Source organism: Oncorhynchus nerka, linkage group LG10 (genome assembly GCF_034236695.1).
Source record: "Oncorhynchus nerka isolate Pitt River linkage group LG10, Oner_Uvic_2.0, whole genome shotgun sequence".
Lineage (NCBI taxonomy): Eukaryota > Metazoa > Chordata > Actinopteri > Salmoniformes > Salmonidae > Oncorhynchus > Oncorhynchus nerka.
Window position 1 is genome coordinate 66104237 of NC_088405.1, and position 27930 is coordinate 66132166.

Genomic DNA, 27930 nt, shown 5'->3' on the forward strand with positions numbered 1-27930 from the left:
TAGAAATGCGCTGTTTTCACATATGTAGAGGCTGGTTTGATGCTGGAAATGATGAATATGAGGTTGAAAAGTGGTGGAATTGCCCTTTACGTAAAACACAATATGATTGAAAAGTAGCAACAACGGTCTCCTGTGTAGCATTTTATACCATGTTACTCATCAAGAATTCAAAGCCTGAGAAGCCAAGGACTTCACTTGCCATCAGAGAATGTGTCAATCACTGTGACTCTAGGAGAAAGTGGTTTGTCAGGGCCTGAGGGGGGCACACTGACCTAAATATTAAAACTGTGGATAGCATCACATTGACCAGCTAAATAAATACCAGTAGTCAAATATTAACCAAGGTCTCCAAATGTTTTGAATTCACTATTCCTTCATCTCAATAAAAAATCTGAAGTTTCTTCAGAAAGGGGAAAGCTTCATGTGTTGATTTGCTTGGGAAGTGGGGGGCCATTAACGTCTAATTCCATTGTTGTTTACATTTTCTTATGCGATGACAGTTGTTTTTATTGTTGATATTGTTCTTAGACAGAGTAACACGTCATCTAACAATGTATGGAGCTCCTGAAGATTAAGATTCACTGGCCCAGTAAAGAGGATTTGGAACCATAGAATATTCGGTAAGCAAAGTCCCAATCATGACAGTGTGTGTGCTCTCTAATGTAAAGTAGAGCCCTTCTACTGTATGTCAATGCAGAAAAGTGCCCTCCCCTGGTCACGAGTGGGACTGCAAAAGAAAAGGAAACGAAGAGACTAAATCAAATGAGGGAAGCAGGGATGCCTTTTCTTTTCTCCAAATATACTGCAGTGAAGACAGCAAAGACAGACATGGTCTTTTTGCTTTTTTGTCTTCTTTTTCAAATTCAGCCACTTTTCATTGGACAAAGTCACTAAAGCATATATCAATAGCCCATACAATTGTGTAAAATAAAACAATAATTCCTTTTGAATAAAAACTCCAGTGATGACCACCTTACCCATACACAGGTATAGTGTGACCTTAGAGATGTGTACGTTGTCTTAAACTACTGCATACAAGGCTGTGTGGTGGTAGCTGAGCTGCACCCATAGCTCAATACTGGTTGACCTGCAAAACCAGTGAGTGCTGATGTTCATCACAACTGCAGGACTCTTGTGTGTGGTAAAGACTCACGCTGCTCTGGGACTCTATGAGGCTTGACGCGTGACATCGACCTCATAAAAGAACAGGAGAAAAAAATAAACCCATAACTGCCCAGTAACAAGCGCTGTCTCCTCATTGGCTGCGGAGGAATGTACGTTGGTTTGACCATACCCTCTAGACTAAATGACACACACACACGAAGTGCTGTTGAGAAATGGGGCAGAATCACAACCATGAGCCACTCTTTACTTAAATCTCCTCTGAATGATTTACTCAAGATTAGCATATAGCCCTGTGTACAGTGTTGTAATTTTGTTAGTACTCATCTCAGCCAGGGTGTTTCATACTCAATGTCAACATTATTCTCTTTCTACTGAGGTGGTTTCAAAACAGGCAACCATTATCTTATATAACTTTTTGTTATAAATGATAGAAAGTGAAAATGTGCTGTCATCACAAATTATAATCTGTTTTATATGATTGTTTGAGAACTTGAATTTAATGGATAAATAAACATGGTTAATTTAATGAATAATAAATAATATTCATAATAATAATATGTTTGACTGATGAGACAATTTCTTGAACTTTTATTTACATTTCCCTTGCATTTGTATTTCTTTCTTAAACCTTCATTGAACTGCAAGTCTGCATACATCTATACTGAACAGAAATATAAATGCAAAATGCAACAATTTCAAAGATGTTACTGAGTTAAAGTTCATATAAGGAAATCAGTCAATTGAAATAAATGCATTGGTTAGAATGCAGGCCATGGAAGACTGGTGAGAATGCATGGCCATGGAAGACTGGTGAGAATGCAGGCCATGGAAGACTGGTGAGAATGCAGGCCATGGAAGACTGGTGAGAATGCAGGCCATGGAAGACTGGTGAGAATGCATGGCCATGGAAGACTGGTGAGAATGCAGGCCATGGAAGACTGGTGAGAATGCAGGCCATGGAAGACTGGTGAGAATGGAGGCCATGGAAGACTGGTGAGAATGCAGGCCATGGAAGACTGGTGAGAATGCATGGCCATGGAAGACTGGTGAGAATGCAGGCCATGGAAGACTGGTGAGAATGCAGGCCATGGAAGACTGGTGAGAATGCATGGCCATGGAAGACTGGTGAGAATGCAGGCCATGGAAGACTGGTCCTGTGACCTTCCCATAGATGGCCATGTTACAGTAATGCACTGTATCGAGGCCAATGGGGACCAAAGAAAACAGATGGCACATAACTACTTTGACCTTTTCCATTTCTCTACCCATCCGAATGTACTGTATACCCATCTATCTTAACCACTGACCACTGACGATTATGAAATATGTAGAGGGCTAATCTAGCCCATCGCTGAGCGTTTGTTTGTCAACACACCAGGGTTTCCCTTCCATGCCTTCCCATGCCTCGTTTAAGAGAGAGAGGCATCAAAAACAGCACATAGATGAAAGGCAAGCGGGTGGTCCCCTGGCTTGGATGATGCAGCGCCAACGAGGGTCCTCATGCTAAACAGGCGGCCATTCAAATTAGTGCCTAATTGCAGCATCTGTTAAGCCATTGAAGAGGTGTCATTGCTGTGTCATGGGCCTGTTAATTGGTACAAACAGGTAGCAGATGCAGCCTCTGTGACTGAGCATCTGCCAATTAGCAAGCCAGGCTCAATGAGCTGTGAATCAGCAGAGAGAGGGGAGAGAGGAGAGGGAGGAGGGAGAGGAGAGGAAAAGGGGAGAGAAAGGAGAAGACGGAGAGAGCGGAGTGGAAAAGAGAGAAGGGAGAGCTAGAAATATTTAGGTCAGCAGAACACAATATAGGGCTTGAGGGTTGACTAGGTGGTATGCACAGCAAAATCAAATGTTTCTTAGTATAGATGTTGGAGCACCACCCTGAGGTAAGATGGGCTAATAGGCCTATACAGTATCTATTGACATTTTATCCTATCCTCCAGGGCCCTCATAAAGCGTCTCAGGGTAGGTGCAGATCATAATGAAAATGATTATATGGACAGGGGGGACCTGATCATAGATCTGCACACAACATTACTATGAGACATTGTATTTTCTGAATGTTCATCTGATGTTTATCTGCATTTTTGAAGAGTGTAACGAGACCACATTTTATAAGACCATCTGAACATCAAATGTATTTCGTTTTTTAAATTAACTTTCTTACTCTAGCATAACCATGATTGTCATTTATGGCAGTTGCCTGGTTTGTGTCAGTGTACAGTCCGCAAATCTTCTGTGGTCTTGCCTGGTACTTTGGTGCCACCTTTTCCCTAGAATAGAAAGAGAACAGAACAAGCCAGGTCAAAGCATTGCCGGCCCTGGAAGACATCAGATGAATGTAGTGTATGTAGTTATACAGCTGAAGACGGAAGTTTACATACACTTAGGTTGAAGTCATTAAAACTCGTTTTTCAACCACTCCACAAATCTCTTGTAAACAAACTATAGTTTTGGCAAGTTGGTTAGGACTTTTAAGTAATTTTTCCAACAATTGTTTACAGACAGATTATTTCACTTATAATTCACTGTATCACAATTCCAGTGGGTCAGAAGTTTACATACACTAAGTTGACTGTGCCTTTAAACAGCTTGGAAAATTCCAGAAAATTATGTCTTGGCTTTAGAAGCTTCTGATAGGCTCATTTACATAATTTGAGTCAATTTGAGGTGCACCTGTGGATGTATTTCAATGCATACCTTCAAACTCAGGGCCTCTCAGGACCTCAGAAAAAAATTGCAGACCTCCACAAGTCTGGTTCATCCTTGGGAGCAATTTCCAAATGCCTGAAGGTACCACGTTCATCTGTACAAACAGTAGCACACAACTATAAACATCATGGGACCACGCAGCCTTCCTACTGCTCAGGAAGGAGACGTGTTCTGTCTCTTAGAGATGAACATACTTTGGTGCGAAAAGTGCAAATCAATCCCAGAACAACAACAGCAAAGGACCTTGTGAAGATGCTGGAGGAAACAGGTACAAAAGTATCTATTTCCACAGTAAAATGAGTCCTATATCGACATAACCTGAAAGGCCGCTCAGCAAGGAAGAAGCCACTGCTCCAATACCGCCATAAAAAGTGTGTGTGACACAATAAACACACAGCCCCTACTGCATTGTAACTTAAGAGGGGATAAAGGATGTAAAAACAACAGATCTAAGAATGGAAAGGGGCAGGCCAGACTTCCTGATCTGAAGCATTTACGTTACCAAGCATGAACCGTCCTCCATTATGGTTCACCACACATTAACTACGGAGCCCTGTTGGCTTACGACGGCCCCCTTGTGGGATGTGGAACACATTATGATGAGGACAGCTTGTGTAGCACACATGAGGGGGGCAGGGTCAGTGTTTGGGTGTTGATCATTAATAACCAACATACTTGTCAACACTGCTTGTCCTGCCTCTGTCTGGAACATATAGGCCTGGATAACTCAGCGGCATTGGTCAACTTCATCCACAATATTCCAAACGTCTCCTTTGTGCTGATGGCAACATTCATTGACGTATTTTACAAATGAGAAGTAGGTGAGCATTACAATATGTTGACAGAACATTTTGTGAACATGAAGACCACAACTGTATGAACTTAAGTTGCATGGAACTAAGTATGTCGACCTCCAGGTAGGTATTGTATGTCATCTAAGGTATTTGAAAATCACATGGTGCCTTATATTATGTCTGATGCTTTACAGTGACACCACATATACACCATGTTTACAGCAGATCATTTACTTATATACTTACAGTATCTAACTCCAAGACGTTTTTATTTTTCCTATTTGAAAGGTTTAGTCCAGAGGCAAAGAAGGAAATAGAGGTAGCGCCTACTACACTTCTTGGGTGACAAAGGTGTCACTTTTCCTGACAACATCAATAGGGAGAAGGTAAAGCCATGATTTAACTCATTGTTGGTCCTGCAACAACAGGGTGATCAGATTAAGATCACGTTTTGCTGTTGGGTTGTTCCAGATTATGCAGGATGACCCAAGAATATTTCATAATGACAAATTCGGAGCCTTGCCAGAAGAGGGGCAGATCCTGTAGACAGAAGTGTTGGAAAGCATTTTCATGATTATTTGAAATTAATGGCCATGATACAGAGCACCAGTCAAAAGTTTGGACACACTTTCTCATTCAAGGGTTTTTATTTATTTTTTTACTATTTTCTACATTGTAAAATAGTAGTGAAGACATCAAAACTATGAAATAACACATATGAAATCATGTAGTAACCAAAAAAGTGTTAAACAAATCAAAATATATTGTTTATTTTAGATTATTCAAAGTAGCCACCCTTTACCTTGATGACAGCTTTGCACACTCTTGGCATTCTCTCAACCAGCTTCATGAGGAATGCTTTTTCAACAGTCATAAAGGAGTTCCCACATATGCTTAGCCCTTGTTGACTGCTTTTCCTTCACTCTGCGGTCCAACTCATCCTAAACCAATCAGGTGATTGTGGAGGTCAGCTCATCTGATGCAGCACTCAATCAATCTCCTTATTGGCCAAATTGCATTTACACAGCCTGCAGGTGTGTTTTGGGTCATTGTCGTGTTGAAAAACAAATGATAGTCCCTCTAAGCGTGAACCAGATGGGATGGCGTATCGCTGCAGAATGCTGTGGTAGCCATGCTGGTTAGGTGTAACTTGAATTCTAAATAAATCCCTGACAGTGTCACCACCAAAAATCTCAAATTTGGACTCATCAGACCAAAGGACAGATTTCCACTGGGCTAATGTCCATTGCTCGTGTTTCCTGGCAAACAAGTCTCTTCTTATTATTGGTGTCCTTTAGTAGTGGTTTCTTTGCAGCAATTCGATCACGAAGGCCTGATTCACGCAGTCTCCTCTGAACAGTTTATATTGAGATGTGTCTGTTACTTCAACCATGAAGCATTTATTTGGGCTGCAATCTGAGGTGCAGTTAACTCTAATAAACTTATCCTCTGCACCAGAGGTAACTCTGGGTCTTCCTTTCCTGTGGCGGGCCTCATGAGAGCCAGTTTCATCATAGCGCTTGATGGTTTTTGTGACTGCACTTGAAGAAACTTTCAAAGTTCTTGAAATTTTACAGATTGACTGACCTTCATGTCTGAAAGTAATGATGGACTGTCATTTCTCTTTGCTTATTTGAGCTGTTCTTGCCATAATATACCCTTTTACCAAATAGGGCTGTCTTCTGTATACCATCCCTACCTTGTCACAACACTGGCTCAAAAGCATTGAGAAGGAAAGAAATTCCACAAATTAACAAGGCACACCTGTTAATTTAAATGCATTCCAGGTGACATGAAGCTGGTTGAGAGAATGCCAAGAGTGTGCAAAGCTGTCATCAAGGCAAAGGGTGGACATTTTTTTGGTTACTACGTGATTCCATGTGTGTTATATTATAGTTTGGATGTCTTCACTATTATTCTACAATGTAGAAAATAGTCAAAATAAAGAAAAACCCTTGAATGAGTAGTTGTGTCCAAACGTTTGACTGGTACTGTATGTATTCATTGTTTTCACCTGGGCTGGCTGTATTCAATGTGCAAGTGTACATGTATCAGTGTCTGACTCACTCTAACACATTTGTTTTAATTAATAAACACTGCAAAATTATTTTATGTACATAAAAACATAACACTTTATTTTGTGTCAATTAATAATTGATATTATCATACACAGGTTCATAAAAATTAGAAAAGGCTCTGATCATGTAAAACAAAAAAGGTATGACCAAAACATGGATTTATGTGTGTGCAAGTATGCAGAGTACAATACTCCCTTTCAAAATGACAATTCCTGCATACCTTTCCTCAACATGATAAAAATATCTTCATAAAAAAATGTCAAATAGATATTCCCTGAAAACTTAAATATTAGAAGTCAACAGGCACAAAAAATATCTGAAAGCAGTGTACATGTAATGTATTCAAAAGCTTTATTTCAGACAGGTGAATTTGATAAGCAACAGGGTGCGTCTTCCTTGGCATCTCCATCAATTCTTCTGCAAGGAAATTCAAAATGTATAAAACATGTTTTAAAGTAATAATCTTAATTTTATTGGTCCTATATATGCTGCACTGATTGGTGACTCAATGATTTATATTTTTTTTATGTAAAAAAAATAAAGAAATGTATATATCCTCTTTGCCTATCTTTTCTTACAATAATTCACTTTCTGTTATCATTGTCCTACTGTTAGTACCTACCTGCATTTGTTCATATATCCAGGGGAGGAAGTGGGTGACATTGCCGTAGACTCCTGGTTTGTTCCTCAGGGCACAACCTATACCCCAGCTAGTGTCCCCTACCAGCCACCATACTGAACCCTCCTTGGCCACCATTGGTCCTCCACTGTCCCCCTGCAAGACACAAGAAGTTACCCGCCCCCCCTCCTATGTTAGCATTACAAAATGGGACCATAACTTTAATACTGTGCATTTGGAAAGTATAGTCAACTTCATCAGATTTGCCACCAATACTCCTTATAGGACACATCACTGCACTCTATACTACTCTCTAAACTGGTCATCTCTGTATACCAGTCGCAAGACCCACTGGTTGATGCTTATTTATAAAACCCTCTTAGCGCTCACTAACTGATAATCCTACTGCAGCCCTCATCCACCACATACAACAACCGTTCTGCCAGTCACATTCTGTTAAAGGTCCCCAAAGCACACACATCCCTGGGTCGCTCTTGTTTTCAGTTCACTGCAGCTAGCGACTGGAACGAGCTGCAAAAAACCACTCAAACTGGACAGTTTTATCTCCATCTCTTCATTCAAAGACTCAATCATGGACACTCTTGCTTACAGTTGTGGCTGCGTTGAACACTTCCGGGTTGGAGCGAGCGGTCGCATCTGCACTCGGTCCGCAGGTAGTATTACATTTCATTACATTTCATTATAGTACAACGGTTTGATTTGTCTAATCTTAGCAATTTCTTCTTAGCTAGCTACATAGCCGTCTTTGTATCATAGATAATTGCGTAATTATCGTATTTCGTCGTCCTAACGCAGTCTACACTGCCCTGCAGCTAGCCAGCTAGCTAACGTCCACCGTTAGCTAGTCCACCGTCTACCGATTAGCAGCACAACTATTACACTCAACTGAACGACTTGATTAGTGTAGTGTTAGCTAGCTACATAGTTGTCTTTGCTGTCTTCGTACCCAAGATAATTGTGTAGTTTAGAGTGTGTAGTTTTATGTCGTCCTTAACATAGGAGACTCTGCTAGCTAGCCAACAGCTAGCCAACGTCTACCGAACAGAACTTCTGCACTCAACAATCCGGTCGCATTTCGCTCGCTCCACAGGTAGTATCACATTTTTCATTTCATTTCATTACAGTACAACGGCTTGATTTGTTTGATCGTAGCTAGCTACATAGCTAGCTACATAGCCGTCTTTGTATCAAAGATAATTGTGTAGTCTAGAGCGATTTCCTAGGTTAGCTAGCCAGCTATTGTCGTTCTTTTAACGCAACGTAACGTAATCAACACTGCTAGCTAGCCAGCTAGCCCCGAATAGCAGCACAGTAGAAACTATTACACTCAACGGAACGACTTGATTAGTGTAGTGTCAACAACGCAGCCAATGCCAGCTAGCCTACATAGTCAACAACGCAGCCTCTGCCAGCTAGCCTACTTCAGCAGTACTGTATCATTTTAATCATTTTAGTCAATAAGATTCTTGCTACGTAAGCTTAACTTTCTGAACACTCGTGACGTGTAGTCCACTTGTCATTCCAATCTCCTTTGCATTAGCGTAGCCTCTTGTGTAGCCTGTCAACTATGTGTCTGTCTATCCCTGTTCTCTCCTCTCTGCACAGACCATACAAACGCTCCACACCGCGTGGCCGCGGCCACCCTAATCTGGTGGTCCCAGCGCGCACGACCCACGTGGAGTTCCAGGTCTCCGGTAGCCTCTGGAACTGCCGATCTGCGGCCAACAAGGCAGAGTTCATCTCCGCCTATGTCTCCCTCCAGTCCCTCGACTTCTTGGCACTGACGGAAACATGGATCACCACAGACAACACTGCTACTCCTACTGCTCTCTCTTCGTCTGCCCACGTGTTCTCGCACACCCCGAGAGCTTCTGGTCAGCGGGGTGGTGGCACCGGGATCCTCATCTCTCCCAAGTGGTCATTCTCTCTTTCTCCCCTTACCCATCTGTCTATCGCCTCCTTTGAATTCCATGCTGTCACAGTTACCAGCCCTTTCAAGCTTAACATCCTTATCATTTATCGCCCTCCAGGTTCCCTCGGAGAGTTCATCAATGAGCTTGATGCCTTGATAAGCTCCTTTCCTGAGGACGGCTCACCTCTCACAGTTCTGGGCGACTTTAACCTCCCCACGCCTACCTTTGACTCATTCCTCTCTGCCTCCTTCTTTCCACTCCTCTCCTCTTTTGACCTCACCCTCTCACCTTCCCCCTACTCACAAGGCAGGAAATACGCTCGACCTCATCTTTACTAGATGCTGTTCTTCCACTAACCTCGTTGCAACTCCCCTCCAAGTCTCCGACCACTACCTTGTATCCTTTTCCCTCTCGCTCTCATCCAACACTTCCCACACTGCCCCTACTCGGATGGTATCGCGCCGTCCCAACCTTCGCTCTCTCTCCCCCGCTACTCTCTCCTCTTCCATCCTATCATCTCTTCCCTCTGCTCAAACCTTCTCCAACCTATCTCCTGATTCTGCCTCCTCAACCCTCCTCTCCTCCCTTTCTGCATCCTTTGACTCTCTATGTCCCCTATCCTCCAGGCCGGCTCGGTCCTCCCCTCCCGCTCCGTGGCTCGACGACTCATTGCGAGCTCACAGAACAGGCTCCGGGCAGCCGAGCGGAAATGGAGGAAAACTCCGCCTCCCTGCGGACCTGACATCCTTTCACTCCCTCCTCTCTACATTTTCCTCTTCTCTCTCTGCTGCTAAAGCCACTTTCTACCACTCTAAATTCCAAGCATCTGCCTCTAACCCTAGGAAGCTCTTTGCAACCTTCTCCTCCCTCCTGAATCCTCCCCCCCCTCCTCCCTCTCTGCAGATGACTTCGTCAACCATTTTGAAAAGAAGGTTGACGACATCCGATCCTCGTTTGCTAAGTCAAACGACACCGCTGGTTCTGCTCACACTGCCCTACCCTGTGCTCTGACCTCTTTCTCCCCTCTCTCTCCAGATGAAATCTCGCGTCTTGTGACGGCCGGCCGCCCTACAACCTGCCCGCTTGACCCTATCCCCTCCTCTCTTCTCCAGACCATTTCCGGAGACCTTCTCCCTTACCTCACCTCGCTCATCAACTCATCCCTGACCGCTGGCTACGTCCCTTCCGTCTTCAAGAGAGCGAGAGTTGCACCCCTTCTGAAAAAACCTACACTCCATCCCTCCGATGTCAACAACTACAGACCAGTATCCCTTCTTTCTTTTCTCTCCAAAACTCTTGAACGTGCCGTCCTTGGCCAGCTCTCCCGCTATCTCTCTCAGAATGACCTTCTTGATCCAAATCAGTCAGGTTTCAAGACTAGTCATTCAACTGAGACTGCTCTTCTCTGTATCACGGAGGCGCTCCGCACTGCTAAAGCTAACTCTCTCTCCTCTGCTCTCATCCTTCTAGACCTATCGGCTGCCTTCGATACTGTGAACCATCAGATCCTCCTCTCCACCCTCTCCGAGTTGGGCATCTCCGGCGCGGCCCACGCTTGGATTGCGTCCTACCTGACAGGTCGCTCCTACCAGGTGGCGTGGCGAGAATCCGTCTCGACACCACGTGCTCTCACCACTGGTGTCCCCCAGGGCTCTGTTCTAGGCCCTCTCCTATTCTCGCTATACACCAAGTCACTTGGCTCTGTCATAACCTCACATGGTCTCTCCTATCATTGCTATGCAGACGACACACAATTAATCTTCTCCTTTCCCCTTCTGATGACCAGGTGGCGAATCGCATCTCTGCATGTCTGGCTGACATATCCGTGTGGATGACGGATCACCACCTCAAGCTGAACCTCGGCAAGACGGAGCTGCTCTTCCTCCCGGGGAAGGACTGCCCGTTCCATGATCTCGCCATCACGGTTGACAACTCCATTGTGTCCTCCTCCCAGAGCGCTAAGAACCTTGGCGTGATCCTGGACAACACCCTGTCGTTCTCAACTAACATCAAGGCGGTGGCCCGTTCCTGTAGGTTCATGCTCTACAACATCCGCAGAGTACGACCCTGCCTCACACAGGAAGCGGCGCAGGTCCTAATCCAGGCACTTGTCATCTCCCGTCTGGATTACTGCAACTCGCTGTTGGCTGGGCTCCCTGCCTGTGCCATTAAACCCCTACAACTCATCCAGAACGCCGCAGCCCGTCTGGTGTTCAACTTCCCAAGGGGAACGGCACCTCAGTACCTCCAGGCTCTGATCAGGCCCTACACCCAAACAAGGGCACTGCGTTCATCCACCTCTGGCCTGCTCGCCTCCCTACCACTGAGGAAGTACAGTTCCCGCTCAGCCCAGTCAAAACTGTTCGCTGCTCTGGCCCCCCAATGGTGGAACAAACTCCCTCACGACGCCAGGACAGCGGAGTCAATCACCACCTTCCGGAGACACCTGAAACCCCACCTCTTTAAGGAATACCTAGGATAGGATAAAGTAATCCCTCTCACCCCCTCCCCTGAAAAGATTTAGATGCACTACTGTTCCACTGGAGGTCATAAGGTGAATGCACCAATTTGTAAGTCGCTCTGGATAAGAGCGTCTGCTAAATGACTTAAATGTAAAATGTAAATGTTGCGTGATGTTGTCGCTACCTTCCTGCCTTTGTGCTGTTGTCTGTGCCCAATAGTGTTTGTACCATGTTTTGTGCTGCTACCATATTGTGTTGCTACCATGTTGTTGTCATGTGGTGTTGCTACCATACTATGTTGTCATGTGTTGCTGCCATTCTTAGGTCTCCCTTTATGTAGTGTTGTGGTGTCTCTCTTGTCGTGATGTGTGTTATGTCCTATATTTTTATTTTTTATTCTAGCCCCCGTCCCCGCAGGAGGCCTTTTGGTAGGCCATCATTGTATATAAAAATGTGTTCTTAACTGACTTGCCTTTTTGAATAAAAGGTTAAATAAATAAATACAAAATAAAACAAAAGTATTCAGATCACTTCACTTTTTCCACATTTTGTTACATGACAGCCTTATTCTAAAATGTATAAAAAATGCAAAACATCCTCATCAATCTACACACAATACCCCATAATGGCAAAGAGAAAACAGGTTTTTAGAAACAGAAGCCTTATTTACATAAGTATTATTTACATATGACCCTTTAATATGAGACTCCTGTTTCCTGTTTCCATTGATCATCCTTGAGATGTTTCTACAACTTGATTGGAGTCTGTGGTAAATTCAATTGATTTGACATGATTTCGAAAGGCAAACACCTGTCTTTATAAGGTCCCACGGTTGACAGTGCATGTCAGAGAAAAAACCAAGCCATGAGGTCGAAGGAATTGTCCGTAGAGCTCCGTGACAGGATTGTGTCGAGGCTCAGATCTGGTGAAGGGTACCAAAACATTTCAGCAGCATTGAAGGTCCCCAAGAACACAGTGGCCTCCATCATTCTTAAATGGAAGAAGACTCTTCCGAGAGCTGGCCGCCCTGCCAAACTGAGCAATCGAGGGAGAAGGGCCTTGGTCAGGGCGGTGACCAAGAACCCGATGGTCACTCTGACAGAGCTCCAGAGTACCTCTGTGGAGATTGGAAAACCTTCCAGAAGGACAATCATCTCTGCAGCACTCCACCAAATCAGGCTTTCATGGTAGAGTGGCCAGACGGAAGTCACTCCTCAGGAAAAGGCACATGACAGCCTGCTTGGAGTTTGCCAAAAAAGCACCTAAAGGACCTAAAGGCCTGAATGCCAAGTGTCACGCCTGGAGGAAACCTGACATCATATGTACTGTGAAGCATGGTGGTGGCAGCATCATGCTGTGGGGATATTTTTCAGCAGTAGGGACTGGGATACTAGTCAGGATCGAGGGAAAGATGAATGGAGCAAAGTACAGAGAGATCCTTGATGAAAACCTGATCCAGAATGCTCAGGACCTCAGCCTGGGGCGACGGTTCACCTTCCAACAGGACAATGACCCTAACCACACAGCCAAGACAACGCAGGAGTGGCTTCGGTACAAGTATCTGGATGTCCTTGAGTGGCCCAGCCAGAGACCGGACTCTGGAGAGACCTGAAAATAGCTGTGCAGCGACGCTCCCCATCTAACCTGACAGCGTTTGAGGAACTGCTCAAATAGAGGTGTGCCAAGCTTGTAGTGTCATACCCAAGAAGATTCGAGGCTGTAATCGCTGCCAAAGGTGCTTCAGCAATGTAAACGGTCTGAAAACATATGTAAATTTGATTATGATTATATTTCTTTATATAAATTTGCTAAAATATCTAAAAACTCGTTTTTGTTTTCTCATTTTGGGGTATTGTGTGTAGATTGATGAAGGGAAAAAACAATTGAATTCATTTTAGAATAAGGCTGTAACGTAACAAAATGTGGAAAAAGTGAAGGGGTCTGAATACTTTCCGATTGCATTGTACCTTCAAAAACTATACTTCATATATACTACTTCAAGGTCTCAGAGCAAGTGACGTTACCGATTGAAACGCTATTAGCACGCACCCCACTAACTAGCTAGCCATTTCACACCGGTTACAATAACACAATCAGAAAACAACTAATCCAACAAAACATTGTCATATTCAATCAAATAATAAAGAATACATGCAGTAAGTAAAAACCCACAAAAACCTTCCCCTAAATAAGGATCAGATAGCCTACAGTATGTGCTGCACATGTATGTTGGTTCTATGTGTGAATCTGACCTGACATGAGTCCACTCCTCCTGCCAGTGTCCCAGCACAGATCATAGAGGCGGTTAAAAGTCCATTATACACCAACGATGCATTACATGTCTCTCTGCTGTACATGGTGATCTGGGCCTGACGCAGGTTTCCCGACGACGACCCTGGAGCCATAAAAATGATCAGCAATCATAAGTCAATCATACGGCTTCATTACAACAAATTAATTGAATTCTTTAAATCTTATAAGATCAATCACTTTTAGTCATAAAACCTTTGACTTGTGTTTAATAATGACAGTCATTGGTCCTGTAATAAGAGTTGTCTTACCACCACTCCTAATGGACCCCCATCCAGAGATCCAGGCTTCTCGCTGGGGAGTCAGATTCACACCGACATTGGGCAGACAGACTGGTCTCACCGTGTCTACACCATAACACCATAGTTGGCAATCAGAAGGTTGCGACACCAGGTGGTGTCATAGGAAGGCCCAAAAATGGTCAAAGACTCCAGCCACCCAAGTCATAGACTGTACTGTCTTCTACCTCATGGCACCGATGCACAAAGTCTGGAACCACCAGGGACCCTGTACAGCTTCTACCCCCAAACCATAAGACTGCTACATATTTAGTTAAAGATTTAACTAATAGCTACCCAGACTATCTGCACTGACCCCTTTTGCACTAACTCTTTTGACTCATCACATACACTGCTGTTACTATTGATAATCTATCCCGTTGCCTAGTCACTTTATGCCTAGTCACTTTATGATACTCTTCTTTTTCCAAACCCTAAAAGGGATTTTCTATTGGATCATGCTTTTTCAAATGTCTGAAATGGAACACGGACTTACTTGACATAGTGAGGGGTGTGCTGAGTTTCATGAGAGCGATGTCATTATCACTAGTCTGCTTGTCGTACTTTTCATGAGAGATTATGTGTCCCACTGAATTCCCAGTGGCAAAATCCATCTGGGTCAAGGCCAGATAGCCAGCATACACCGTCCACTGACTGGGCCCTGATAGCCTACCATACACAATGAGAGAGAAAACAGACAACAGTATGTCCTCAGGTGATCTTTGCTTTTTCATGGTTGTCATGCTGCCACCACACAATCATGCTATCGTATAGTGTTGTTTTATTCACAAGGATGCTTTGAATAGTTTTATGTTTTTTCTTTTGTTTGTTATTATTATATTGTAACATTTTTAGGAGATCCATCCTCCTCTGCTTCATTGCCGAAGACTTCTTTGAGAGGAACAGATGATGTTTGGTGTGAAACGTATGCTTTTAAAATTGAAATGGCTAATTAAACATGTTTTTATTCCCTTTAAATAAGTTACAGTTAAACTCACGTTTCTACGCAGTGGGCGGCAGTGAGGATCCACTCAGGGCTGATGATGGAGCCTCCACACAGGTGCTGGCCCCTGGCGTGCAGACTGACCTGCCATGGCCAGGCACCGCTCACTGCTATATCCCCCCCTACGATTCGGCTCCAAGGAGCTGCCATACTGACACCACAGTCTGGAAGCAATCCAACACACACATTTCAAATACTAACTTTATCGGACAAAGAGAGCTGCATGACCAGTCTGGCTCAAGATGAACACAACAGGGTTTACATCTGGCTATGTATTATGTAGAAATGATATAGCATCCCTATGTTTCCATAGCCAACCCCAAAGTCTGGTGGAGGCTCCTCAGAGGAGGACCATCCTTTTCAGTGAATTTCATAAATTGTTTAATTGTAAAACATTTAAAAATGTATGCTTTTTGGATAAAACTACACTAAATATAATCACGTCACCAAATAAATGATTTAAACATACTATTTTTCAAAGAAGGTCTACAGTAGCCTCAACAGCACTCTGTAGGGTAGCACCATCTCCTCTGGGTACATTGAATTCAGTACAAAACTTAGGAGGCTCATGGTTCTCACCCCCCTTCCATAGATTTATACAGCAATTATGACAACTTCTGGAGGATGTCCGCCAGCCAATCAGAGCTCTTGCAGCATAAACTGATATGTTGTCCCCCAATCAAAGGATCAGATAAGTGAGTAGTTGACTCAAAGAGCGATAAGACAATAGTTTAATAGTTTTGAACAAATTATTTTCTTCCAAAATGAAGGAGAAGCAAGAGAGAAATAGAGCGAGAGAGATGTTTAGTTTCACTTACTTAGCTAGCAAATGCAGCTAACTAGTTTAGCCTACTGAAACACCCTGCTCAAACAGAGGTATGCTATGTTAGCTAGCTGGCTATGACTTTCCAACACAAAACTGGAACTCTTCTAAGTCAAGGTAAGCTTTTGGTATTACTCATTTATTGCCACCGGGGTCAGCCGTAGTAACTACTTACTGACTGGGGAGTATGAAAATGTTTGCACTCACTACTGTAAGTGACTCTGGAGAGTCTGCTAAACGATGATGAGTTCTAATGTTGTAAATTATCATCTTGAAATATTGAGTGCCATAGTCTAGTTTGTACACCAGAAGTTAATAGTTATCTGTACGGGGAATGTTTTGAGTAAAGGAAGGGCAATCACGTACCAGGCATTGATAAGGGTGGAGAGATGTGGTTTAGTGAGGAAGGTCAGGTCACATTAATGGAGAAGGAACAGTTTATGGCCCCCGCATCACTTAATTTCCTGCCTAGCAATAACAGATGTAAATGTAACAGTGATCATGTGATTTGAGATTTGTTCCCCTGAATGTGTTTCTATAATCTCTAACCTGAAGGTAATCTGAGCCTGTACTGAGAATTAGTGGAAGGGTAAAGTAATGGCTTACCAATACACTGCAGGGAGACTGCTTGTGCTGAGCAGTAGGGACTGCAGGCAGAAGTGACGTCACAAAAGTTTATGGAAGCAATTCTGTACTTGAACTCCATTTTGTATGTATTGTTCACCACTCAACAAAAATCTGTATAGACAACATTTTGTTTGTTTTGATAGAATAAGAGAGTGCATTCATGTTAAACTCACCTTCCAGTTAGCTGCCTCTGTAGAAGGGATTGGGGGTCAAAGCTGGACAGCTTCAAATAGCCCTCGGAAGCCAAGGAGCCTGGGTTTCTTTGTGAGGACCGAACGTAGGACCCACTTGGAAGCAGAGATAGACCTGGTCAGTACATGCCCCTTAAATAGCCCTTATGTTATGCACATTATACTGTGTGTACGGTACAGAGTTTACCAAATCAAATCATATTGGTCACCGACACATATTTAGCAGATGTTATTGCGGGTGTAGCAAAATGCTTGTGTTCCTAGCTCCAACAGTGAAGTAGTATCTAACAATACACAACAATACACACAAATCTAAAAGTAAAAGAATGAAGTTAAGAAATACATAAATATTTGATCATATTACTCCAGTGCTAGCCTCTCTACACTGGCTTCCTGTCAAAGCAAGGGCTGATTTCAAGGTTTTACTGCTAACCTACAAAGCATTACATGGGCTTGCTCCTACCCATCTCTCTGATTTGGTCCTGCCGTACATACCTACACGTACGCTATGGTCACAAGACGCAGGCCTCCTAATTGTCCCTAGAATTTCTAAGCAAACAGCTGGAGGCAGGGCTTTCTCCTATAGAGCTCCATTTTTATGGAACGGTCTGCCTACCCATGTCAGAGACGCAAACTCGGTCTCAACCTTTAAGTCTTTACTGAAGACTCATCTCTTCAGTGGGTCATATGATTGAGTGTAGTCTGGCCCAGGAGTGGGAAGGTGAACGGAAAGGCTCTGGAGCAACGAACCGCCCTTGCTGTCTCTGCCTGGCCAGTTCCCCTCTTTCCACTGGGATTCTCTGCCTCTAACCCTGTTACAGGGGCTGAGTCACTGGCTTACTGGGGCTCTCTCATGCCGTCCCTGGGGGGGGTGCGTCACCTGAGTGGGTTGATTCACTGTTGTGGTCAGCCTGTCTGGGTTGGCGCCCCCCCCCCTTGGGTTGTGCCGTGGCGGAGATCTTTGTGGGCTATACTCGGCCTTGTCTCAGAATGGTAAGTTGGTGGTTGAAGATATCCCTCTAGTGGTGTGGGGGCTGTGCTTTGGCAAAGTGGGTGGGGTTATATCCTTCCTGTTTGGCCCTGTCCGGGGGTGTCCTCGGATGGGGCCACAGTGTCTCCTGACCCCTCCTGTCTCAGCCTCCAGTATTTATGCTGCAGTAGTTTATGTGTCGGGGGGCTAGGGTCAGTTTGTTATATCTGGAGTACTTCTTCTGTCCTATTCGGTGTCCTGTGTGAATCTAAGTGTGAGTTCTCTAATTCTCTCCTTCTCTCTCGGAGGACCTGAGCCCTAGGACCATGCCCCAGGACTACCTGACATGATGACTCCTTGCTGTCCCCAGTCCACCTGGCCATGCTGCTGCTCCAGTTTCAACTGGCCTGGGCCCTAGGACCATGTCCCAGGACTACCTGACATGATGACTCCTTGCTGTCCCCAGTCCACCTGGCCATGCTGCTGCTCCAGTTTCAACTGTTCTGCCTTACTATTATTCGACCATGCTGGTCATTTATGAACATTTGAACATCTTGGCCACGTTCTGTTATAATCTCCACCCGGCACAGCCAGAAGAGGACTGGCCACCCCACATATGCTCTCTCTAATTCTCTCTTTCTTTCTCTCTCTCGGAGGACCTGAGCCCTAGGACCGTGCCCCAGGACTACCTGACATGATGACTCCTTGCTGTCCCCAGTCCACCTGACTGTGCTGCTGCTCCAGTTTCAACTGTTCTGCCTTATTATTATTCGACCATGCTGGTCATTTATGAACATTTGAACATCTTGGCCATGTTCTGTTATAATCTCTACCCGGCACAGCCAGAAGAGGACTGGCCACCCCACATAGCCTGGTTCCTCTCTAGGTTTCTTCCTAGGTTTTGTCCTTTCTAGGGAGTTTTTCCTAGCCACCGTGCTTTTACACCTGCATTGCTTGCTGTTTGGGGTTTTAGGCTGGGTTTCTGTACAGCACTTTGAGATATCAGCTGATGTACGAAGGGCTATATAAATAAATTTGATTTGATTTGATATTAGGATGAGTAATGTCAGAGTGGCATTGAGTAAAATACAGTAGAATAGAATACAGTATATACATATGAGACGAATAAAGCAGTATGTAAACATTATTAAAGTGACCAGTGTTCCATTATTAAAGTAGTCAGTGATTCCTTGTCTATGTATATAGGGTGGTAGCCTCTAAGGTGCAGGGTTGAGTAACAAGGTTGTAGCTGGCTAGTGATGGCTAGTTAACAGTCTGATGGCCTTGAGATAGTAGTTGTTTTTCAGTCTCTTGGTCGTAGCTTTGATGCACCTGTACTGACCTCGCCTTCTGGATGATAGCGGGGTGAACAGGCAGTGGCTCAGGTGGTGGATTTCCTTGATGATCTTTTTGGCCTTCCTGTGACATCGGGTGCTGTAGGTGTCCTAGCGAGCAGACCGCACCACCCTCTGGAGAGCCCTGCGGTTGCGGGCGGTGCAGTTGCCATACCAGGTGGTGATACAGCCGGACAGGATGCTCTCAATTGTGCATCTGTAAAAGTTTGTTAGGGTCTTACGAGCTAAGCCAAATTTCTTCAGCCTCCTGAGTTTGAAGAGGCACTTTTGCTGGGTTCAGACCCAGGGCCCCAGGGCTTAACGATGAGATTGGAGGGTACTATGGGGTTGAAGGCTGAGCTGTAGTCAATGAACAGGATTCTTAGAGGTTTTCCTCTTGTCCAGACGGGATAGGGCAGTGTGCAGTGTGATAGCGATTGTCTGTGGATCTATTGAAGTGGGTCTAGGGTGTCAGGTAAGGTAGAAGTAATATGATCCTCAACTAGCCTCTCAAAGCACTTCATGAGGACAGAAGTGAGTGCTACGGCGCGACGTAGCTGGTTTTCCCTTTGTTGTCTGTGATTGTCTGTAGACCCTGCCACATACGTCTTTTGTCTGAGCCATTGAATTTCGACTCCACTTTGTCTCTGTACTGACATTTTGCCTGTTTGATTGCCTTGCGGAGGGAATAACCTCTCTGTTTGTATTCAACCATATTTCCAGTCACCTTACCATGGTTAAATGCGGTGGCTTGCACTTTCAGTTTTGGGTGAACGCTGTCATCTATCCACGGTTTCTGGTTTGGGTAGGTTTTAATAGTCACAGTGGGAACTGTGATTACAGTTACAATTACAGATACTCTATGACACGTATGTGATCCCATTTGTCATGGTGACCCACCTGCTGTATCCCATCCTTTTACAGGTGGCCCTGCCAAAGTTGTCATTCCAGTCATCAGCACACACTGGCTTCCACGTCTGACTGTCTGATGAGTAACTCTGCAGCACAGAACCAGACCCATAGAGGCGCACTGGTAGAAGAAAGTAGATATTACAATTGATTGACGAATAGTGTTCAAATTTGGTGGGATGGGGTTTGAGCACAAATCATATAAAAAATCAGAGTGAAAAAGTGAACAGCCCCCATAGCTACATGAATTCTAACAGAGTGTTCCTAGACACAGCATCAAATCAAACTTAAGCACATTTCTTTAAAAAAAAATGCATTTCAAGGTGCATAACCCTCATTCTACCAACTGGGGTAGTTTTTGACTACAGAAAAAAACACCCAATTCCGCCTACAATAAATACAAAAATCTTCCAATAGTATACAAAGTCTGCCAATAGTATAAATACTTGACAGAACTGCAATACAGAACTCCGATAGGCTCTGAATCTACATAGAGAGCTGTGCTGGTGTGTATTCTACGAAAAATAAACGTTAAAAATATATATACAGTGGGGCAAAAAAGTATTTAATCAGCCACCAAAGTTCTCCCACTTAAAAAGATGAGAGAGGCCTGTAATTTTCATCATAAGTACACTTCAACTATGACAGACAAAATGAGAAAAGAAATTCCAGAACATCACATTGTAGGATTTTTAATTAATTTTATTTGCAAATTATGGTGGAAAATAAGTATTTGGTCAATAACAAAAGTTTATCTCAATACTTTGTTATGTACCTATGATGAAAATTACAGGCCTCTCTCATCTTTTTAAGTGGGAGAATATGCACAATTGGTGGTTGACTAAATACTTTTTTGCCCCACTGTATATATATATTTGAATCCAGGTTTCTCTGGAGACATAATATTAACAGGACAGATGCCTCACAAGTCCTCAACTGGCAGCTTCAGTAAATAGTACACACAAAACATCAGTCTCAACGTCAACAGTGAAGAGGCGACTCCGGGATGCTGGCCTTCCAGGCAGAGTTGCAAAGAAAAAGTCATATCTCTGTCCAGTATCTGTGCTCTTTTGCCCATCTTAATCTTTTCTTTTTATTGGCCAGTCTGAGATATGGCTTTTTCTTTGCAACTCTGCCTGGAAGGACAGCATCCTGGAGTCTCCTCTTCACTGTTGATGTTGAGACTGGTGTTTTGCAGGTACTATTTAATGAAGCTGCCAGTTGAGGACTTGGGAGGCGTCTGTTTCTCAAACTAGACACTCTAATGTACTTGTCCTCTTGCTCAGTTGGGCCTCCCACTCCTCTTTCTATTCTGGTTAGAGCCTGTTTGCGCTGTTCTGTGAAGGGAGTAGTACACAGCATTGTACGAGATCTTCAGTTTCTTGGCAATTTCTCAAATGGAATAGCCTTCATTTCTCAGAACAAGAATAGACTGACAAGTTTCAGAAGAAATTTATTTGATTCTGGCCATTTTGAGCCTGTAATCGAACCCACAAATGCTGATGTTCCAGATACTCAATTAGTCTAAAGAAGGCCGGTTTTATTGCTTCTTTAATCAGAACAACAGGTTTCAGCTGTGCTAACATAATTACAAAAGGACTTTCTAATGCTCAATTAGCCTTTTAAAATGCTAATCTTGGATTAGCTAACACAACGTGCCATTGGAACACAGGAGTGATGCTTGCTGATAATGGGCCTCTGTACGCCTATGTAGATATTCTATTAAAAATCAGTTTTTTCCAGCTACAATAGTCATTTACAACATTAACAACGTCTACACTGTATTTCTGATCCATTTTATGTTATTTTAATAGACAAAAAAAAAAGCTTTTCTTTCAAAAACAAGGACATGTCTACGTTTGAACGGTAGTGTGTATATATATATATATATATCTATGGAAAATGTTATATAAATACCAGAATTCCTATCATTTCCTCCAGTACTCTATAAGCGCAACGTGTTATGGTATTTGGGTTGCTATAACATTTGGTTTGAAGTGACATTTAGGATTTGAGCATGCTTTTTGGATCCTGCTATAGGCCCTACCACTCCCATTGTTTCACTATGCTAATCCAAGCTGTGGTGTAAATAAAGAAAATCATATTTTTGGTCATTGTCTCTCAGGATCAATGGATGACTCACTTTTTGTCAATAAAATTAAGTACATATCTAAACACCTCCCTCTGCAACAGGATCCTGGACTTCCTGACAGGCCGCCCCCAGGTGGTGAGGGTAGGTAGCAACACATCTGCCACGCTGATCCTCAACACTGGAGCTCTCCAGGGGTGCGTGCTCAGTCCCCTCCTGTACTCCCTGTTCACCCACGACTGCATGGCCAGACACGACTCCAACACCATCATTAAGTTTGCTGGCGACACAATAGTGGTAGGCCTGATCACCGACAACGACGAGACAGCCTACAGGGAGGAGGTCAGAGACCTGGCCGGGTGGTGCCAGAATAACAACCTATCCCTCAATGTAACCAAGACTTTGCTCGGCCTCCGACCGCAAGGCACTTCAGAGGGTAGTGCGTACGGCCCAGTACATCACTGGGGCAAAGCTGCCTGCCATCCTCTACACCAGGCGGTGTCAGAGGAAGGCCCTAAAATTGACCCCAGCCACCCCAGTCATAGACTGTTCTCTCTACTACCGCATGGCAAGCAGTACTGGAGTGCCAAGTCTAGGACAAAAAGGCTTCTCAACAGTTTTTACCCCCAAGCCATAAGACTCCTGAACAGGTAACCAATGCTTACCCGGACTATTTGCATTGTCCCCACCCCCCCAACCCCTCTTTTACGCTGCTGCTGCTCTCTGTTTATCTTATATGCTTAGTCACTTTAACTACACATTCATGTACATACAACCTAAATTGTCCCGACCAACCAGTGCTCCCGCACATTGGCTAACCGTGCTATCTGCATTGTGTCCCTCCACCCGCCAACCCCTCTTTGCTACTCTCTGTTCATCATATATGCACAGTCACTTTAACGATACCTACATGTACATACTACCTCAATAAGCCTGACTAACAGATGTCTGTCTGTAGCCTTGCTACTCTTTTTTCAAATGTCTTTCTACTGTTGTTTTATTTCTTTACTTACCCATACCTTTTTTTGGCACCACTGGTTAGAGCCTGTAAGTAAGCATTTCACTGTAAGGTTTACACCTGTTGTATTCAGCATTTCACTGTAAGGTTTACACCTGTTGTATTCGGCGCACGTGACAAATAAACTTTGATTTGATTTGGTTCATTTTTTACCACATAAATGTGACTTGAATATTTACTTCAAAATTCTAAACACAAAATGATACTACAATCAAATGATGGCAAATCAGCTCTTTGGTACTATATAAGAATTGTACTTATTTAATGGGAACATTTATACTTTTGTTTCATAGAATATGCTAATTAACTTTCATTTTGCTAAAATAACAGTTTGTTGTATTTATTTCTTATTTCAGATATCATTATTTACATGTCTAATTATGTTTTAATAATAGTTAAGTTGATATGTTGGTTGGTAATCCATGTATGTAAAATATGTTGGTAATATGAGGGTTAACAAATAAAACAATAAAAGGTGAGAAAGATTAAAAACAACTCACTTCTATGCAAATATAAAATCAAGACAAACATGAATAAAAATGTGCAATTAAGAGAGAAATGAAACCCACAACCCTGGCGTTGCAAGCACCATGCTCTACCAACTGAGCCACACAGGCTTTAGACTGGTATTCTACTGTGATCTCCATCTTGACTCAGGACTTTGGGGTTGGCTATGGAAGCATAGAGATGCTATATATAGTTCCTGTCAAATTTAGAACCAAACGTTTCTGACATTTGGAACAACTAAAAGAATAATGCCTTAAGATCTGAGGGATCAACAGTCTACTGTAATGATAAACCAAAAATGATTGAGTGGAGACTTACGGCACTGTGTCTCGTCCTCTCCTCCTGGACAGTCTCTGATGCCATCACACCACTTGGATGCACTCAGATACACACAACCCTGCCTACAGGACCTCCCCAACACACACTGGTTGGACACTGGACTTGGACACACACACACACACACACACACACACACACACACACACACACACACACGAGACCATGACTATAAGGTTACACTTGCTGTCCTTTTAAATTACTGAATAAGAACTACATGGTAATTTTCCTTAGCCTCTAATTACAATGTCAACTAGTCTTTTTCCACTGTGTAGCAAGCAGTGGCATAGAAAGCATAGATCATTTCAACATTATTAATATTAATGTCAGCTTATGTCAACCAAAGCATCAATTAAGAAGCAGTTACTGTATGAAGATTCTGTGTACTGTACGTACGGAAATACCAAACCAACGCTCCTGTTGCCCCAAGGAAAACTAAGACACTGAGGATAGAGGCCACAATACATTTACAGTGACTTTTCTTCACCACTGAAAGAGAGCAGAAACAGAATAACACTCAACATACGAACAATAACACTTTTTGCTCTACTTTTTACCATGAAAGGACTTTCAACCCTAGACCTAGATATTCACATAGAATTTGACCATTAGCCCCTCTTAACATCTGTGTCACCCTGGAAGCATGTAATCATGGCAAGGCTTGTTTTGCATTTAAGTGTGATGTTTATCATCAGAGGAATATCATTAGAAAGGTAAATACTGTACCTTTTTGTTCTGGGACTGGGTGTGGTAGTCCAGGGGTGACCGTGTGGTGGGTATTGATGGTCTTGGGAGCGTACTGGGGAGTGTACTGAGGACAAATAGAGGGGGGGACATTGTGCATCTTTGGGGCCGAGGCGTAAGGAGGGGGTCTTCCCTCCCCTTGTTGAAACCCACGGTTCACATACTGGGGACCCGGTGTCTGGAGAAAGCGGAGAGAAGGATAATGGTTTTCCGTTTAACTACAATGATGGAAATCCATAAAGTATTTGATAAATTGGAGCGGTTTTTCCATGGTATGTTGAACATAGTCCATGGTACATGACACCAGTATTGTAATCGCCACAAAACATCAATGACTGGTATGAACAATGTACGTGGCTGCCCATTTCCCATAGGGAAAACAAAAATCAAATCAGAGATATACAACTGAAGTTACCTGGTTATTGTTCATGTCGACACCACGTTCAGCGTACTGATAAGATCAAATCTGAAAAAGTTTGAAGTAACTTCTAAAAACATTTTAGCCACAGTTTAATATTTATTAACAAAAAAGTTATACAAATGTACAGCAAAGCCTTGTATGACTGTTTTTTTGACAGCAGATTCATTTCAGGTACTGTTTTCCAGACTTACCTTGGATTAGTTCGACTGTTGCTTTCAAACACTGATTCGGTGTCCTTTCTTTTTTCTCTCCCTCTAACTCAGGCCATTTCTCCCTTTGCTCCTGGTAATGAACAGCCATGACCACACCTTGTGGTGCGCACAGCATGACTTGAAGGGTGGTTCAATTATTTAAGCTGTAACACTAACATAAATAACATTGTGATTTCCTGGTCTAGGCCTAGACCGAATACTGTACCTTGTCATCAAGGACTTCAGATACTAATCTACACTATACTGCACTTGCACAACACTGAATATATTTGCCATGGCAGTATCCCTCCCTCAGCTTACAGATATATCCCCTCTGTATATTCCCACTGCGATCAGCCTATACTCCAGAGTTTAATGGTTACTGTTCTGATATTGTATATTCTATATGATGTCTATGTATCCTGTTTTTATATTGTCCATTGCTGGCAGCATCTTCCCACCAAGGCAAATTATGGGTGTGTAAATGTACTTGCTAAATGAGGAGATCTATATGAAAACTCAGGAAATAAATACATGTTGACAACAATTTTGCTGAGAATAGGAGTTAAAATACTGAATTGCAAAAAGTGTAATCATTACTTTACATGCAATGATTAGCCTACATGGCACTTTACCTTCCTAAAAAAACAGCTTAAACATCTTTACAAGGAATTTTGTTGCGACTACAATACTAAAATGTAATGTTTATGCACATCTGCTTTTAGGAGTAGAATTTGCATTATGATCAATTCTGTGAGATTGAAACACAGTATACGGTAATGTGGCTAACAAAAGGGAAGGAAGTATAAAATGTCTGTGAAAACGGATACATTTTAAAACAATGTTTTAATTAAAAGTTTTTCTGTTTGGACTGTTATTGCATGGCAATCTCCCTAACACCCTAGTGACCATCTCTGCCAGGTCATGCGGGAAGAATAACTAGTCAACCATCCAAAAAACCTGCACACTTGAAGACACAATGACCAACCTTTAAAAATAAACAGCATTGTGGAGGATAATGTACGGTACGCAAAAATATTTAACTGGGCAGTAGCCTACTGTATATTGTTTGCTTTTGTAGATTTTGTCGGTTGAATAGCCAGAATCTTCCACCCACACACCTGCTCCAATTCACTTACAATACTGTATATCATTGTAAATGGCCAGGGAAGAAGAAAGGTTATACAAAATGTTTAATCACAGGCATACATGTTTAGTATATATAGATTTTTAATCTACAAGTAAGTTTATTACATTACATTGTTCCAATTCATCCCAAAGGTGTTCGATGGGGTTGAGGTCAGGGCTCTGTGCAGTAAAGTTCTTCCACACCGATCTCGACAAACCATTTCTGTATGGACCAGGAAAGGGCCTTCCCTAAACTGTTGCAAGTACAGAATCGTCTACAATGTCATTGTAGGTTGTAATGTTAATATTTCCCTTCACTGGGACTAAGGGGCCTAGCCTGAATCATGATAACAGCCCCAGACCATTATTCCTCATCCACCAAATTTTACGGTTGGTGCTATGCATTTGGGCAGGTAGCATTCTCCTGGCATCCGCCAAACCCAGATTTGTCAATCGGACTGCCAGATGCTGAAGCTTTTGCAGAGAACGCGTTTCCAATGGAGGCGAGCTTTACACCACTCCAGCCGACGCTTGGCATTGCGCATGGTGATCTTAGGCTTGTGTACAGGTGCTTGGCCATGGAAACCCATTTCATGAAGCTCCCGACGAACAGTTATTGTGCTGACATTGCTTTCAGAGGCAGTTCGGAACTCTGTAGTGAGTGTTGCAACAGAGGACAGGCGATTTTTACACGCTAAAGCACTTGGCGGTTCTGTTCTGTGAGTTGTGTGGCCTATCACTTCGCGGCTGAGCCGTTGTTGCTCCTAGATGTTTCCACTTCACCATAACAGCAGTTACAGTTGGCCGGGGCAGCTCTAGTAGGGCAGAACTTTGACGAACTGACTTGTTGGAAAGGTGGCATCCTATGACAGTGCCACGTTGAAAGTCACTGAGTTTTTCAGTAAGGCCATTCTACTGCTAATGTTTGTCTATGGAGATTGCATGGCTGTGTGCTTGATTTTATACACCTGCCAGCAACAGGTGTGGCTGAAATAGCCAAAGCCACTAATTTGAAGGGGTGTCCACTTACTTTTGTGTATATAATATAATGTACTCCTTAGATGACTTAAATGCAATCAATAGAATGAAGTGAAGATGGCAAATTGTTATTAATGTGTAAACAAGAACCCCTGGTTCTCTGCCCATGTCGTCTTTCTTCTTTGCAGTTAATCAACAGGCAATGCATTATGACCATGTCTTCGAGAGGATATTGACACACAACAGGCCCTTGAAATGTCTTCACACAAACTTTATGGCCTCAGGACTTTGACACACTAAGTTCAAAGGCAATATTTAACATGTCATATGACTGTTCACTGCCTGGATA

At 43.2% G+C, this 27930-nt stretch overlaps 1 protein-coding gene and 1 long non-coding RNA gene across 4 annotated transcripts; both read right to left on the minus strand.

Moving 5' to 3' along the window:
* Nucleotides 1–1695: 1695 nt before the first annotated feature.
* LOC115136475 (uncharacterized) lies at nucleotides 1696–5278 on the minus strand. The gene is made up of 2 exons (XR_003864631.2): nucleotides 3826–5278; nucleotides 1696–3398 (listed from the first exon to the last, which is right to left on the minus strand). It is a non-coding gene; the product is annotated as an uncharacterized LOC115136475 (long non-coding RNA).
* A 1759-nt stretch (nucleotides 5279–7037) lies between these two features.
* LOC115135870 (transmembrane protease serine 2-like) lies at nucleotides 7038–25656 on the minus strand. Of its 3 annotated transcripts, none has more exons than XM_029671025.2 (14): nucleotides 25476–25656; nucleotides 25279–25351; nucleotides 24846–25041; nucleotides 24516–24608; nucleotides 24102–24218; nucleotides 20161–20290; nucleotides 16939–17052; nucleotides 16745–16785; nucleotides 15311–15479; nucleotides 14809–14981; nucleotides 14286–14381; nucleotides 13977–14119; nucleotides 7332–7484; nucleotides 7038–7126 (listed from the first exon to the last, which is right to left on the minus strand). In XM_029671025.2, exons 2-14 carry the CDS (start codon nucleotides 25291–25293, stop codon nucleotides 7118–7120), a joined length of 1449 nt encoding a protein of 482 aa, XP_029526885.1. In that variant the 5' UTR covers nucleotides 25294–25351; nucleotides 25476–25656; the 3' UTR covers nucleotides 7038–7117. The 3 variants fall into 3 exon arrangements, with proteins under 3 accessions (XP_029526885.1, XP_029526884.1, XP_029526886.1); XM_029671024.2 differs by having other exon boundaries at nucleotides 25279–25329; nucleotides 25476–25655; XM_029671026.2 differs by lacking the exons at nucleotides 16745–16785; nucleotides 16939–17052; nucleotides 20161–20290 and having other exon boundaries at nucleotides 25279–25329; nucleotides 25476–25650.
* Nucleotides 25657–27930: the final 2274 nt, after the last annotated feature.

Coding starts and splice junctions, on each gene's coding strand:
- LOC115135870 (XM_029671025.2), bottom strand. Junction 14,982..15,310: donor GCCGCCCACTGCGTAGAAAC/GTGAGTTTAACT, acceptor TGTGTATGGTAG/GCTATCAGGGCCCAGTCAGT. Junction 7,485..13,976: donor GAGGAGTGGACTCATGTCAG/GTCAGATTCACA, acceptor TGTGTCTTGCAG/GGGGACAGTGGAGGACCAAT.